Genomic DNA, 17,739 nt, shown 5'->3' with positions numbered 1-17,739 from the left:
CAGGAGTATTTTGCAGGCTTCAGCAGGGCTGGGGAAAGGTGAAAACGGCCCAAAAATGGGCCGTTTTTTGCAAAAGCGAAGGCATTTTGCCTTCCCCCCAGCCCTGCTGAAGTCTGCAGAGTGTTGCTGGAGGAAGGCAAAAACACCTTCATTTTTGCAAAAAACAGCCCATTTTTCACAAAAATGGGATGTGGGAACGAGGCTTAAGGAGGCCAAAAATGGCTGTATTCGGTGTATAAGACGCACCATTTCCCTGCTCTTTTAGGGGGTAAAAAGTGCATCTTATACTCTGAAAAATATGGTAATGGAGTAGCATAATATGTGAATGCAGACAAATGAATACTGCATTCAACAAATACGGGGAGTCCTAGACTTACAACAGTTCATTTAGTGACCATTCAAAGTTGCAACGGCACTGAAAAATGTGACTTGTGACCATTTTTCACTCTTATGACCTTTGCTGCATCCCCATGATCATGTGATCAAAATTTAGATGCTTGGCAACCAGTTTATTTATGACTGTTGCGTTGTCCCAAGGTCATGCGATCACTTTTTGCGAGGACAAGCAAAGTCATTGGGGAAGCCAGATTCTCTTAACAACTGGGTTACTAACTCAGCAACTGCAGTGATTCACTGAACAACTGTGGCAAGAAAGGTCATAAAATGGGGACAAAACTCACTTAACAAATGTCTCACCTAACAACAGAAATTTTCTGCTCCATTATGGCCGTAAATCGAGGACTACTTGCGATGATTAATCCAGGCTGGCTTTCACAAGATATGCTTATTCACTATTAAGCAAACTCAAGTCGTCTGAGTTTGCAGGACGCGCCGTACCACAGACGTAGCTCCGTTCCTAGAAAATGCTGCGCTCCACTGCGGTTGGCTGGTGTGTGGTTCGGGGCTCCCTCGAACGCGTTTCACCCGGGACCACAGCTCCGTCTCCCAGTCCACCCCCCCCCCAAAAAATACATTCCGGCCCAGAGCTCTCGTCGGGCGGAGACGCCGCCAAACCACCAGCTCAGCCTCCCAGTCCAGAAGACTCGCGCCTCAACTCAAGACGGCACCGGAGGGGCGGCGGAGGAGCCCAAGAAATTAAGCGCGAAGGACCGGGACTCCTCCTCCTCCCTTTCTCCGCTGCGCTGGCCGCGGGCGTGAGGGAGTCGCTGTGGGCGGACTCCAGCCTTGCCCAACCGAGGCGAGGGAAGCCCTCCGCCTCACGCTTCAGTAGACCGGGTGGGAGGTTCCTGCTCTGTAGAGGACCGAGCAGGGAGGGCTTTCCCGACGCCGGGCTTCCGTGCAGCCGTTGGGTCGCAGTAGTTGAAAGTTACAGGAGAGCGGACACCTCGTTTGCCCGGAGAGAAGAGGGGCGGTCGCTTCAGCTCCTCTGGGCTGTCTGTCTCCGCTGGGAGCACCCGCGTTAATATTCACAGACGAGCCCCACACGCACCCTTCGGCCCTCCCTCCCTCCCTCCCTCCCTCCTCCCAGCCTTTCTCTCTCGCTCTCTCTCTCGCTCCCTTTCCCGGTCGTCTCCTCCCTCTCCTGCGCTTCTCCCTCCTCTTTCCCTTCCCCCAGAGGAGCTGCCGGAGGAGGCCGGCAGACAGGCGCGGCGCGGCGCTCCTCTTCTGTTCTCTTGGGCTGTTTGTTCGGCCCGGCCCGGCCGTCGCAGCTGCGGAAGGAAAACAGAACCCCCTCGCTCTTCGAGGCGAGAAGCAATCATGAGCGGCGGGGAGGTGGTCTGCCAGGGCTGGCTCCGAAAGTCCCCCCCGGAGAAGAAGTTAAAGCGCTATGTAAGTGTCTCCGGTGGCTTGGCGGGTTCTCCTGCTTGCAGGAAGCGCCCTTCTCCGCTTCTGGCCACTCTCGGCGGTGTTTTCTGTCTCGTTGCTGCCTTCGTTTCCGCGCCTCTCCCCTTCTTTTCTCGCCCTTAGTCCCTACGGTAGTTGTCCGCTGCCCAGGCTCTCAACCGTCGGCTACCTCTGGTTGTAAAATTATGTATACACGAATACTTGGTGGTTCTTGCGTGACTTTTTCAAACAATCTGATAGTGTATGTTGGCGAATCTGACAGTGCGTAGTTTTGTTCCTACTGGGGCTTTTTGCAAGGCCCTGAACGGACCCAACTTTTCTCTTCTGATTTATCGCCCTTTGCGACGGAGGATTGGGGAAGAGCGGACGAAGTTTTCCGGAACACATATGTCTTAAAGGGGTGGGGGAGTCTCCGAAGGACTCAAGACGAAACTCGGCTGTTTGGGCGCTTTAAAAAAAGGGGGGGGGTTGTAGGAGGGCGAGATCCCATGGAAATCTGCAAATATGTTTTGCTCTTGGAAATTTCAAAAAGTTATTCCGCCCGTGATATCTGTCTAATTTCGTTCGGTTTTGGAAGACTTGCATTTAGCTGCCTTCTACCATGGGAAACAAACATGTAGGAAAGGAGGAAGGCAATATGTGTATTGATAGCATTGACTGAAGTTGCTTGTTGAAGCTGCATGTATAACGTAGTTTCATTGCGTTACCTGAAGCAGTTACAATTTACACTGTATTCAACATTGGGTGTAATTTCTTTCTATGAATGAACTGGTTAGCAGACTTGGGAAGTGTGTTTGAGAAATGCATTGATCTTTTTGGAAGGCAGATCTTGTGTGATTTTTAAAACAATCTTACAGTGTCTGTTTACAATGGGTATAGACCAAAACTGACATCTTTGAACTATGTGGTAATAGTAAATAAAGAAAAGTATGTCTACATTGACTTTGCTTTTATCTGTAATACTATTTCCACAGAAATTTGCATTAGGGCCTCTAACCAATTTATGACATTGCACTTAAGTGTCATTCAGATAGGAAAATAGCATTTCTGGAAAATTTGATTATTATACAAAGACAAAGAGAATGTTTGCTCCCCATTTAATATAATTTTTATTTCAGAAATAGGGACCTATTCTGTGTCTTTTCACAGACTACTAGGCAAAATATTTCATAATATACCATAGATACTCCTAACATTAGGAACATAATTACTTCAAGACCCTGAACACACTCAACTCAGCAAATCAAATTCTATCAACTAATTTATTGATGCGGTTATTCAGAACCTTCAAATAGAATAATTTATCCACTGGCTTCCACATATGTTGATCTACAACATCTAAAATTTGCAACCACAGTCCAAAATGTCTAGAATAGATAGTGTCATCAAAGAAAACAACAATATGAAAAGGTGTATTTTAAAGATAGGATGTTGTTTTGCTCTTGAAGGTAGTCTATGTTACTTGGGTTTTAAAAGAATCCAGCAGTATAAACCTCTGGACTAATAAATATACTTGCCTGCCAATTGCTGTTTCTGGTTAAATAAAATATTGTTTATCTTGCACAGCTTTGCTGGCTGCACGGTACTACTCTTACTAATGTAGCAGAGACAATTTTAAAGTACACAAGAATATAGTAATTATGTAGTTATATAATTGTTCTGAGAAATAAATATAAGAAGTGCCTAACAATTCTTAAATACTGTTTAATACCTTTAAATCTTTTTAGACTAAAATAATGAAATAGAGTGAAACGAGGCTAATTCATACTAGAGTTTTCCACAAATGAAGTGAAATTGGGCTCCAGCAGTTCTAAAAAGGTATGGTGATTTTGAAATAACATCGGTAGGGTTACTGACATGTATAGACAAGGTTGTGAGATTGTTGGGAAAAAGATAAAAAAAAGGCTGTGAATTGCTTTCATTGCAGTCACCATTCAGGTTGAACGTAGGAGAAATGCTTCAACTGTTTAACTTCTTTGGTTGAGTATTTGGAGTGAAAATTTATTACAGAGGGGAAAAGCCTTACGTGTTAGGTAATCTTTCAATTAAATTGATTTAGACCTGCCGCATGAAATATGTTAAGTATTCAGACTATTTCTCCGTACGTGTATGTATGTATGTATGTATGTGTGTGTATGTGTGTATGTGTGTGTGTGTGTGTGTGTATGTGTGTGTGTGTGTGTGTATGTATGTATGTATGTATGTATGTATGTATGTATATGTATGTGTGTGTGTGTATATATATATATATATATATATATATATATATATATATATATATGCACTTAATTATTAGATCTTAAGTTAGAACTGGGCAACTTCTGTTCCATCCTGTTTGCATATTCTGATGCAGTTTAAACAAATGTATAATTATATTGGATCATGTAGAAAGTGAAGTAACAAGTAAGATGAGGAGGCTCCAAGCTGCATATTGGATGGAACATTACAGTGTGAAAATATTGCACTGAAATTTTCAAAGACTGAATTTCATCAGTTAGCTTTTAAAGATTAGTAATGGACTTATCCATTAGTTCTACATTCTTATATCAAAAAGGAATAGAAATAACTGGTATTTTATAAAAATGACATCTGATGTAGTTGACCGTGTTGCACAACTTACAATGTTAGTGTTTAAGGAGTAACTTTTTGCTTTTAAGAGTAACACAGCCAGCCTTCTGAAACTGGTTAGAGTATAATGGGGGTTATACAAAATAGTAAGCCTGAATTACACATATAGGAAGTAAGCCCTACTTCAGCTTTTCATTAATATGTAGGAAATTAATGGACAAAAGTTACACTTTAAGATATTCTCACTCAACAATATTGTTTTATAAAAGTAATAGCTGTTGATGTATTAATAATGGCTAATAAAGTACAACAATAAAAGTTGGGCTAATATGCCAGTAGCTTTTTAGTTCTCTTATCCCCTATTCTGTCCTGTTGCTACCATGGTATAAGCCTCTGGAGCAGAGAACTGCCTTACATACCTTTGTAGGAAGATCCTGAGTCTTGACATACAGAATCTTATACATACAGTCCCTGCTGTTAGAAAAATAGATAAGAATTGTGGTCCTAAGTATACGTCTACTGTATTCTTATGTCACTTGTAATGTAACTTGCTATTTTAGTTTCTTTCCGGGAAGCAGTTCAGGCAACTATATGTCCAAGAAATGTTTTAACTACCGTATTTATCGGCGTATAACACGCAGTTTTAAAACTAAAATTGCAAGCTTAAACCCTGCCTGCGTGTTATACGCCGATACTGCGTGTTATACGCCGGGTCCACTGTTCCCTCTAAGGTGCGCGGCCGCGCGGCCGCGCACATGGCAAGAAACCCCCGCGCAGAGGTTTCTAACTCCCGCGCAGAGGTTTCTTTCAAAGCAAACGTGGGGAAGTCCTTTGCAGGCAGCTAGAACTGGCTGCCTGCAAAGGACCTCCCCAAACTTGTTTCAGCGGCAGCTCTCAGCCTGGCGGCAGCGTCACACAGACTGTGGAAGGAGGGGGAGGAGGAGGGAACCAAAGAGAGCTTTTACCGAGTCTGCGCCCCACAGCCAGGACCGTCCTGGCGCCTCCAGCCGCGTTTCTTCCTGCAAAGCCCTTCGGGCAACCCGAGAGTTCCGCTTGACGCCAGAAGGGCTTTGCAGGAAGAAACGCGGCGTTTCTTCCTGCAAAGCCCTTCTGGCGCCAAAAGGAACTCTCGGGTTTGCCCGAAGGGCTTTGCGGGGAAGAACGCGGCTTGAGGCGCAAGGACGGTCCTGGCTGTGGGGCGCAGACTCGGTAAAAGCCTCTCTTGGTTCCCTCCTCCTCCCCCTCCTCCTCCTCTTCTCCTCCTCCTCCTCCTCCTTCTTTCTGGAGCCCCTTCCTCAAAGATTTGGTACCAAGCAATGGCGGTGAGGAAGTTGTGTCTTTTGGATTTTGCACTGTTGTCTTTTCAATGGTTCTCAGACTGGTTGAACCTTTAGCAGCTGGGGTGATATTCTTTACTGTTAAGGTTACAATTGGATGTGTTGGACAAATCTTAAAAGATGAAACTTTTATTAAAACGTTTGACTTAACTAAAAACGTCTTCCTTTTTCTTCTTCTTCTTAAATATGATTTATTTATTTATTTTTACTTCAGAAGTTTGATGACCGTTGTACAAACTAATCCAACCTAAATGTAGAGGAGGAGAAGAAGGGGGGGGATTTAAAAAGAGCAGAGGAAAAAGAAAAGAAAGCATGAAGAAAACATAAGAAAGGGATGGGAGGGAGGGAAGGAAGGAAGGCACTTTATGTTGAGGAGTTAATGTTATAATTCATGTTCTAATGTTATAAATTTTAATCCAACATTAAGTTCCGAGCTTCCAAGTCATTTATTTTTAATGAAAAAAATTTTTACTCAAATTTTTGTGTTAAAATGGGGGATGGCTGTTATACGCCGGTGCGTGTTATACGCCGATAAATACGGTAATTTTTATTCTCCCTTCATTCCCCTGATTATAGCTAGTACTTGGACAACCTAAACTGGATTCCAGTACCAGATAATGCGTACTTAGCTGATTTCCTACTTTAACTATATTGAAGCAGAATTGTTCATTGTAACATTATAGCAATGCAATTTTGAACTCCGTTCGTTGTGTTGTTGCTTGGCCTGTTGTCAATTTGCATTAGTTTTCTTAGAAGAATGCTTTTTTGAAATTTCCTCACTTGGACAAGACTTTCACTTTTCACTTTTGTGCTTTCATCCTGACATGTATCCATTTATAATTTTATCCAATTATATACAGTACATTATAAAAGTAAACTGAATGAAATATTGGCTCTTGGTGCATATTCAATTTAAATTTCATACTCATTTGGTTTTTGTAAGTTTTCCTCTTTTGAAATCCAATACCATTTAAGGGAATTGGCATTTTCATTGTTCATGTTCCGTTTACATATATATTAAACTTGGGAGCATTGTGGGTCACTAGTCCCAACTGCTCATATCATGCTCTATATCCGATCAATATTTCAAGTATTTTTTAATTGTTATTTAGCCGTGATGGCGACCCTATGGCACGGGTGCCACAGGTGGCATGCGGAGCCATTTTGTCAGGGCACGTGAGCAGTTGCCCTGCTGGCCAGCTGAGTTCAGCCTTTTTTAAAGCATTTTTTGCCCTCCCCAGGCTCCAGAAAGCTCTATAGGAGCCCGGGAGGGCAAAAAGAGCCTCCCCCGCCTCCCCCGGAGGCCCTCTGGAGGCTTCAGGAGCTTCCCTGAAGCCTCTGGAGTGCAAAAAAATGGCCCTATGTGCAAACCAGAAGTTCAGGAACGGACTTTCGGTTTGCTCGTAGGATCAGTTTAAGCCCTCTGGAGGCTTCAGGGAAGCCTCCTGAAGGTTCCTGAAGCCTCCGGGGGGGTCTTAAACCGACTCTATGAGCAACTGGAAGTGACTAAAGTCTCTGGAGCCTGGGGGAGGTGAAAAAAGCATGCAGAAAATGGGGGGGGCAGTGCCTCTCATGCGTGCATGCACACTGGGGGGTGTTGCACGTTGCATTATGGGTGCAGCACACCTGCGTATGACCCCCCTGTGCTCCCCCCTTATGGCACATGAGCCAAAAAAGGTTTTGCCACCGCTGTTATATAGTGAGGTACACAGAGCGGTGGCCTAATGATGAAGACGCTCACCATTCAGTGAGGTTGAGAGTTCAATCCTAGGCAGTTGTAGATGTTTCTCTGTCAGGGCGCAAAGAGAAAATATCTGCTGCAAACTCTGCATAGGTGTCAGGAAGGCATTGGACAGCAAATGCTCGGCTCCATTCAATCGCTCTGATGACATACTAAATAAAGGAATTAAAGAGTCATAAAAAGAAATTATATATATATATATATATATATATATATATATATATATCTATATATATATATATAATATATAATATATATATATATATATATATATATATATATATATATATATATTGATGTACATGGTTAATTGTTCCATATAGAAATGCATCATCTAATAAGCTCCCTTGCATCCATTCATTATTAAAGCAATTCCTTCTTTTAACTGCTCTAATTGTTTTTTCCATATTTAATTCATCTTTCAAGAATTAAGAAAGTAGTTCTTGACTTACAATCATTCATTTAATGCACTCTTCAAAGTTACAGTAGTATTGAAAAAAAGTGACTTATTACCATTTTTCACTCTTGTTGCAAACATTGCATCATCCTATGGTCCCTCCCTTGATCAAAATCTAAGCGCTTGGCAAGTGACCTGTATTTATTGACAATTGCACTGTCCCAGGGTCATATGATCACTATTTGTAATCTTCCCAGCTGGCTTCCAATAAGCAAAGTCAGTGGGGGAAGCCAGATTTGCTAATGGCCACATGATTCCCTTAACAGCTGCAGTGCTTCACTTAACATCTATGACCAAAAAGGTCATAAAATATGGCAAAATCTACTCACAACTGCTTTGCATAGCAACAGAACTGTTGAGTTCAATTTTGGTTTGTAAGTCAGAGACTACAAGTATCATTTTACAATACTATTTGTTTGTTGTTTGCTATAAATTGTACCTTATCTTAATGGATTTTGTTTTATGCTTTCTAGAGCCTTCCTACTTTTTTGAAATTGGTCCTCTTATGCTTTCTAGTTTCTTGGACTTTCTATACTCTTTCGAATATTCTCCCAAAAGGAGAAGTCATTCCAACTGCAGCTCTAAAGCTCTTACTAGCTTTTTTCAAAATTTGTGAAAACTATACAGTAACTTTTTTGATGTTTCAGGCAAGCAGATTAGATTGATATTGCACAAAAGAGGCAGTTTTTTTCAAAAATTTTCTCACAAAATAAAATTTTAATCATTATTTGAACAAGCACTGCAACTTATATATTTGATATATTGTAATTCTGTCTGTATAGTTAGGCAAGTAACATATAAGAAAATATCTCCTTTCATTCAGATTATCCTGCTGAATGATAAAAGCTTGTGGTTCAGACAGAATGATTTTTATCTGACATGATTTGAATTTAGTTCATTTTAGTTCTCAGAATAAATTTCTGGACTCATGATTATTTCAGTTCATCTAAAAATTGTGGCTAAAAGCAAAGTAGACTAAACAAACCTATCATATTCTTACCACTGAAATATGAGAAGTAGTTTTATAGCTTGAATATAAATGGATGTCTTTCAGAGTAATAATGTTTTCTCTTTTAAGGGCTTATTTTTTCTTCTCTTTATGCCTAGTGCCATAATTTTCAAAAAACACAAAAGGAGTTATTGGCAGATATCTTGTTTCCATACTCCTTCCCCTTTAAAGTCTTCTCTAAAGGCACTATTGATAGTCCATGGTACATGTAATTTTTTTAAATGACCAATTCCTAGAAAATTGCCAAATCTAGCAAGATTGGGTGTTACTCCCACACCACCATTGGTTGAAATGTCAGAACCTCACAAGACTGTTGGCAGTTATTCTTTTCAACTTTATTTTATTTTAGTTTGCTGTTTTATCAACATAAACTGTGGAAAATTTAGGGAACAATGGTGCCGCGATGTCACATCACTGGTCACTTGTTTATCATCTAGGATTATAGTAAAACTGGTGATCTAAATAATCTGTGTTTATCTTGAGAATGAATTTAGTTCTTAACAGAATTGAAATATAAATGCACTTTCTAAGTACTGTCTCATAAACACAATAATATGATAGTCGTTATAACCTTCCTAGTATCCTGTTCTATAATATGTTTTTGTCCTTTTCTTTGTAATTTTAAATAAGATATTTCCATGCATCTTTTAAGATAATGTTTGACTTTAATAACGTTTTCTTAAAGCAGATAATACAATAAGTGGGCTCTTTATATGATTTGCCACAATATGCTCTTACAAAAGAAAGATAGCAACTAAATACCGTGTTTTTCCCGAAAATAAGACAGGGTCTTATTTTCTTTTGACCTCCGAAATAAGCGCTTGGCCTTATTTTCAGGGAGGTCTTCTTATTTTTGAGGTGCAGGAGGCGAGTGTGGTCAGCTCATGGCTGCTGCTGTGTTGCAATATTTTGGGGGAGGGATATTTTAGCGCATACATTCAAAAGCCTGATTGGGCTTATTATCTGGGGAGGGCTTATTTTTGGGAAAACAGGGTAATAAAATCTAGTCCCCTATAAAAATAGTTTCACTAAATAATTTCATTGCAGTAGTTTCATATGCAGTTATTCCGGCCGTCAAATTTTTAAGATACTAACAAGGAAAACAGTGGGAAACCATGAACATACCTGGAACATTTTCCTCTTGTATCCCTAAATATAATTACATACATTATTAATGCATCTTTCCTAATGTCTTATCTAGAAATAATCTAATTTTAATATCTCTTTATTTTCTCAAAAAAGTACATTAGGGATATTTCAGAGGATATAATATTGACTCTTCAGTTTTTAGTGTTCCAAGCCATTAGTTTTGTTATAAATAATATGTACGGTCTTCTCCTTTTATAAAGAAAGTGATTTGTTTATTTGCTACTTTGTTTCTGGATGAAATACATCATTGAAAATTTGTCTGGAAACTCATTTGCAATTTTATTTCCTTCTAAACTGCCCAGGAGCAAAATATGCTATAATTGTATGTTTATTGGTGTAATTAAGACCAGATGAGAAAGAAACACATCCCACCAGGAAATGTACTTCTCACCATAAAGTAAAATCAAAATAAATAACTGCATCAAGCTTGTACAGAGTTTGCCTGGAAGAAGAGTTTTGTGGTTTACAGGTGATATAATACTTTCTGATAAAGCAAAAAGACAATGTGATATGTTCAAAAAAAGTACTTCACATAGCCTTATAGTATCTCCCAATCTTTGCCAGTGGCCAGTAGCTGTACAAAAGCTAGAATAGGTTTTATGTGGATACTATACATATGCAGAATGTTTTCACAACTTATGCAAGTCTTTTAGGGGCAAGATGGAAGAACAAAATAGTTGTAATCTGATCACTTCAATTTAGAAGCAAAAAAGGTCTTCTTGTTTTGCAAAGGAGCTTTGCTTGGCTTTAAGTAAAGACCCCTTCAATATTTATAGGCTCTTAATCAGCATATCTGAAGAATAAAGACAATGTTGGTAAATAAATAAAGGTGTTTTCAGGTTAAACCGTGAAACTGCTTTGCTTAATTCCTGGGATTTTACTAGGCTTGGTGAAGATAACAGTAATGTGTTGCCTTGTAACTCACTTGTTTCCCACAATTTTTCTATTTCTTCTGTTCTGCCTCCAAAAATGGAATAGCAGAGGGCATTCTGATTGGTACAGCTATGAACTGTCTGCATATTTTATCTTTAAAAAGACAAATAACAATTATTTGGTTGCAAAAATATGAATTAAATGCCTCATGTAACCAGTTTTGTGAAGTTGTATCAGAAGCTCAGTGAAGAAGACACCAGACGCAATCTGATTCTTAGAGGTTTCATAAATAAATGTAGCAGCCCTTCAGCTGAAAGGCCTCCTTCTAGTGTTTTGCTTGCCTTACTCCAGGAAGAAGTGTAAACCTGAAAAGAACCACTAGTAACTCTGAATGCCTTTACAGATTCATTCGGGACTAGGCAGACTTTTAACTTGTGGAAAGAGTGCATGTTCTTGGTCTGGCAGCTGGGCACAGGGAGAACTCCTTATTGATATGATCATTCTCAATATTGTTTTTGTTATATAACATGGTTGGAAGTGATTGCAATCTGAATTTTTAGATCTGATTTTGGTAATTATTTTTAGGCTCCTGTGATGTGATTTCTTTCAGAAAGAAACAATTTCTGAGGCCATTTTTACAGAGGGATCAATTGTTCTATTATTGTGACATTTGAGAAGGGTCCTTTTTTGGCTGTTCACAGTTCATTGGAAGGAAGCTTTCCCTTTGGGATAGAAATGTTTAAATTGCAAATTACAGGAATAAAAAAGCTCAAAATGTTATTCTTTTTATAGCCCCCTTCTGTTTTTTCTGTGTAATATTTTAATAGGCTACAGTTGATCTGATATTTTAAATTGCATTAACAGTCTTGTTTGCTGAGATGGCACATTCCTTCACATGGAAATAACAGCATTGTTGTGTGTTAGTTTTTCAGCTCTTTCCAATACCGTCTAGTCATGTTGGGGCAATGGATATTGCAGAAAATGTTTTGTCTGTGGGCTCTTTATCCTAAGATCAAGTATGTGATGGTTCTCTTACTTAACAGATGATGTAGGCTTTCATGTGGATTGTTCCTTATGTGATAATGTGGGCCTGTCCTTTTTTCTCCTTTTCTCTCTCTCTCCCTCCCTCTCATTTTCTTGCAGATACACACTCCATTTGATTCCCCAGAACTTGATGGAACACATGAGGAAGATGAAATTTGAGTTTAGTCAGTTGATTATTATTATTTGCATACAAGCCATTGCTCAATGTTTCAGTGTTATACACTTGTACAGAAACATTTCTGGGGTGGAAGTTCCCAAACAAAATGTGTTATTAAATGTAGAAACTTTAAAAAAAATCTGAAATGCAGATTTAGCATTCCATGTACGAATCTTCAATAGGAAAGACAGAGATTTTACATCTGATATTCATCCTTGAAATGACAAGGCTGAGATTTTTCGTTCAATGTTTTGGGCTTCTGATTACAAGCTTCACAAGAAAATGTTTTGTGTCTTACCATTGATACCAATGACACACTATGAAGTTATTTGCATTATAATTAAAGTATTTCCTTAATAATAACCCTAGTTCAAACAAAATTTGTGAAATACTTGAACTGAAGTATACCAAGATTAAAGAAAGACTAGATTTTTTTTACTGAGAAAAGCAGGTGTTGTGATCTTCTAGCTGCAGGAAAGCAATTGTGCTAGTTAAATGTCAAAGCTATATTGGTATATCTACTTGGTATGTAAGTAGTCCAACTTGACTATTTGTTCATCTATTTATTATGTAGCATATTCATGTTAACTTTAAGTAGAGTTTTATCCTGGAAATGAGAGTTTACTTCCCTTACTCAGCTGGCGTCCATGAAATCTGATCATCTGCAAGATTATCCAAGGATATTTTGCTAAAAGTCTAACTCATCTAACATTCATCAAACCTTGCAAGTGTAGGAAGTTAAAAACCACCCTTCTACTAGAAAATGAAATATTTTAGGAAATATAAAAGGGCAGACTATTTCCTCTAAAAGAGAGACAGAAACTCAGCTCCCCCCACCTTTGTCAATGGGCCATTAAGGCCGAATCAGTCTATTCTACATAACAAGATCTACCCCCTTCAGGCAGACCCATCTAGCAAACATAAATTCATCACAAGGCGCCTGGAAAAATTACATCGCCAGCAAGGCAAACAAACTTGGGACTCAAAGCACAGCCTGCACAAGTGCCCCTGCATGGCCTCATGGGAGTCCTGACAGCCAATCAGAGTGCATTTCTTGCACAGGAGCAGGAGGCCCTGGGACAGGACCTAAAGAGGGCATAAAACCCAGGGAGTCTCAGCAAGCCAGCCCATTTTTTTCTTCTTCAACATCTTTGAGGCGTGTGATCCAGGTCCTTTTCCCCAGGACCTCAAACCATGTAATACCTGTTCATCATTAAACCATCTTTCCAAGCAGCCTCCATTTTTCCAGTGTCTTTTTCCCTATTTGGAACTGACCAGTGGTGGGTTGCAGGCGGTACCCCCCTGGTACAGGCATACTGGAGCCTGCCTGGAGCATTGGATACTGTTCTGGTAAGGTGCTCTGGAGGGCCCACCCACCCACCCAAGCTCCTTACCTGTCTTTTAAGGCTTCCATGCACACGCATGGCGCATTGCAGCACCTGTGCAATGCTCCGCTGAGCAGCTGGAGCATTGCGGAGGCTCATGGAGGCAGTAAGATGCATGTGTGCACTGTGTACAGTGTGCGCTGCGTGCATCCATCTGGACGCTACCGGGCCCGTTCCAACCAGCACCACCACTGACTGAACCCAGATGGGCATTTCTTCCAACACAAGGATATCTAGGCAGAAGTGGCTTCTTACAAATAGACTTTCGTTCCTAGGATTATTATTATTATCTCTCTGTTTTCATTTGACATACAGCATAGGAATGTGCTAATGTTCTATAAAGATGGTCATATTAGTCTTAATTTTTGAGAAAACCAAGCTTGCGGAACGATTTCTGCCTAAGGTCTTGTGTTGAGTAGATTGATCTGAAAATTATATTTAACTACAAATTATGGACAGCTTTAATTCTTTACTGTTATCTTGTCCTTTGGATTTTTGCAGGCCAGGTTATGTCTTATACATTGCTCAATTGATGTGACAGCGTGTAGAATTTGTCTGATCTGCATTTTTCCTCTAAGGAGCAAAACCATACTTAATGGTTGTTTCTCAGCCTGATAAAAAGCCATTACCTAAATACCTCACTGCTGGGGACCACCTGGTGTCTGAAGGGGGAAAAAACCAGATTTAGACTGTGAAAAAATCAGGAAATTACTTCCTCACGTTTTGCAGACGTATTTTGGTTCTATTATTTTCATCTTAATAAAACTTAGTAATGAGAAAGCTGAGATTTATGCTTGGGAAAAATATTTTTACTTGAGACAAATCTGATAGTCTGATACTATGATCCACAAGCTCCACAGTTAAATAAAGCCAAGCCAATAGTTTTCTCCATTCTCATTATGGGGGATGGAGGGGTTTGGTTATAACAACAAAAGGACAGAGAGTAAATAGGTCACTGTCTATTCAATTAAAGTTCCAAGTCAAACTAAAACTGAAGAAAGGCAACCACATTTCATAATATGATTTTGAGCATAAAATTACAATAGTTTCAGGGAGGATATCAGGAAGTGCTTTGAAGGCCTGAAACTTCATTGACAGGAAACAGAGGAACTATGGAATAAAATCAAATAAGATAATGATATTTTAAAATAAACTAGCCAAAGACCTGAAAACAGAAGAAATCAAAACATGATAAATGGTAGCAATTGCCAAGCAGAGAAGAAAACCAAGCCAAGGAAACCTAAGGAAGTAACCTTAAATAATTTCAGAGAACTGTTGAAAGAAACCAGATGCCGTGTTACAGTGACTTCAGTAAAGACATTGAAGATGGAAAGAGAATGGAAAAACAAGGAAACATTTGGAGGTTCCCCTATTCAATTGGTATGCTGTAGGATGCTGATAGTAATATCAAAGAAGACTAAAGGTAAAATATCTGAATTGTGCAGTAGAAATGCCAACATCCAAAATCCTTAGAATATATGCTATAATTACAAGAACCATTAGTATTAGAGCATAATGTTAAACCAATTGGAAGACTGAAATATTGATGAAATATACACAGATGGCAAACAACTGAAGAAATTTTAAAATATTTTAACTAAACTATGCCAGTAAATCAGGGAAATGACATATGGGTTGAAAGACTGGAAGTACATACCATTATCAAAGCAAACATTTTTTAACAATACTGATAGAAGAAAATATTTAGTAGCTTGTGTTTAAGGCCGTAGGGTCCTTGGTGTCTCTGAGCTTGGGTGTTTTCTTTCAGATATTTCATTACCAAACTGGGTAACATCATCAGTCCAGTGTACCTGCAAGAAAGCAATCATGCTTAGAAAGCACCAGGAAACTCACAGTTTAACCAGTGTATCAAATTATCATGCAATATCTTTAATTTCACATGGTTATCAAAATAATGCTTAGTGTCAAACAACACATATTAGAGTTCTATGTGGAAAGGAAGTATGCCAGATGTTCCAGCTGGCTTAGAAAAGACTGAGGAACATGAGACATTATTGCTGAGTACACACTGGACAATTGAAAAATAACATTATTGCTGATGCACACTGCATAATTGAAAAATAAGTCATTTGTGCCTCCTTGATCATAGAAAAGTCTTTGAGATTGGTCACTATATCAAACTATGTGCTTAAAAATCAGAATCCCAGAACATCTCATTTTCCTGATGCAAAATCTATACACAGAAAACCAGGGCATATAGGCCAAAGCAGACTGGTTGTATATTCTCATCTACATCAGAACGGGGCTCTGACTTAAAAACTGGAGGAAGAAAATCATCAGTCTCTTACATTATGCTGATGACATTCTGATAGCTGAAACTGCAAATGATCTGGGAGCTCTAGTATGAAATTCAAGGAGCATGGTACATTCAGCAGTCCTGCCTTAGAACTGACAATGAAGATACTGAAGGGCTGGATAGTTTGTTTTTTAGGATTGATTATCAACAAAAAATGAATAGAAATCAAGCAATATAATCAATTTTAGTGCTTGGTATGTAGCATTGTAGACCTTTGAAAAAGGTGCGGTGTGTGACTATGCCTCTAAATATCTGAATTTGTGTAGACATTGTGTGTACCATTTGAAAATTAGAATAGAATAGACAGATTGAACTTTGGTATTGAAAAAGACACCTGAAAATATGGATATCAAGAGAACAACTAAATGGAACATAGAAGAAATAAGTTCAGAGTTGTCACTCAGGGCACAAATGACCAGCTCCAGTTATTGTATTTTAAATGTATATGTGCATATATTTACTTATATGGAAAGTCTATAATGCTGTGAAAGGTAAAAGGAAAATTAAAAATAAAGTGACTAGTAGCAAAGTGGAGAGACATACAGGTAGTCCTTGACTTATGACTACAATTGGCCCTAAAATTTCTGTTGCTAGTGAGAGATTTGCTAAATGAGTTTTACCCCATTTTTTACCGTTCATGTCACAATTGTCAAGTGAATCATCGCAGTTGTTAAAATAGCAATGAGTTTTGTTAAATGAATCTGGCTTTCCCATTGACTTTGCTTGTCAGAAGTTCGTAAAAGATGGTCACATGACCCCCAGGACACTGCAGCCATCATAAATATGAATCACTTGCTAAGCTTCTGAATTTTGATAATGTGACTGTGGGGATGCCGCAATGGTTGTGTGAAAAATGATCATGTCACTTTTTTCAGTGCCGTTGTAACTTTGAATGGTCACTAATGAACTGTTGTAAGTAAAGGACTACCTGTAATTACAATGGTGAGGGTTGCATTTCTGGAAACATTCAAATGAGAAAACATTAAAATATACACAGCAAAGATAATGATAATGAGTGCAATATAACAAATAATAGCAAATAAGTTCAGGTTCCCTCAATTCATTGAGAAGAGGATATAATTGAATTATTATAGTTTCAATATTTTCTAATTCTGTAAATTTCTGTCATACTAAGTATTGTAACCAATATTTAGAAGGAAATTGGGCTATATGTCAATGTGAAACAGTTCTCTAATTATTGCTGCCAGTATATACCATCCACTGGTGAAATTCAATTTTTTTACTACTGGTTCTGTGGGTGTGGCTTGGTGGGCGTGGCAGGGGAAGGATACTGCAAAATCTCCATTCCCACCCCATCCTGGGGCAAGCCAGAGGTGGCATTTGCTGCTTCCTGAACTACGGTACTCAAAATTTCCGCTCCCCGGTTCTCCTGAACCTGTCAGAATCTGCTGGATTTATCTCATACCATTTATATTTAAAGTTGTCACATATTAGAAAGGGAAGAAGCCCTCTGGGAGATGGGTGGATTCTAAGCCAAAGAGGTCTGCTTAATTGCCAGTTTCTTGATCTGAGTGCTAGTCAGCTTGGCCTCTGGTTATGTACAACAATGGAGAAACCTCTAGGTGTAGGGATAGAAGTAGTATAGATACAGATTCTACAGTAAAGTAGAAGTCAATCTGGTCATGCTTCTTGTCTGGACTACTACTCGTCTGGACTACTGCACAGAAACTAATAGTATCATTCTTTTCCTTCTGCATACAGTTTGTGTGCTGCTCCACATGCTACTTCTCCTAGTATTTCCATCTGCTATTTCACTGCTGAGTTTCAAATATGGTACACCCAACCAGACTGCTTCTCAGCCCTAATCTTCTCAGCATCTCTCTTTCTCTCCTTCTTTGTAGTAGCACCTTTGATAACTTTGGCTTTTTTTTATAT

General features: G+C 39.2%; 1 protein-coding gene across 1 annotated transcript in view; it reads left to right on the top strand.

Moving 5' to 3' along the window:
• Nucleotides 1-754: 754 nt before the first annotated feature.
• GAB1 (GRB2 associated binding protein 1) overlaps nucleotides 755-17,739 on the top strand; it is a 104,341-nt gene continuing 87,356 nt past the window's right edge. The window contains 1 exon segment of the mRNA XM_032223892.1: nucleotides 755-1,791. Within this exon segment, the coding sequence (XP_032079783.1) occupies nucleotides 1,720-1,791 (72 nt within the window). The 5' untranslated portion in view covers nucleotides 755-1,719.

This window comes from Thamnophis elegans, chromosome 9, assembly GCF_009769535.1.
Source record: "Thamnophis elegans isolate rThaEle1 chromosome 9, rThaEle1.pri, whole genome shotgun sequence".
In the NCBI taxonomy this organism is placed as follows: domain Eukaryota; kingdom Metazoa; phylum Chordata; class Lepidosauria; order Squamata; family Colubridae; genus Thamnophis; species Thamnophis elegans.
This window is presented reverse-complemented; position numbering and strand designations above follow the sequence as displayed.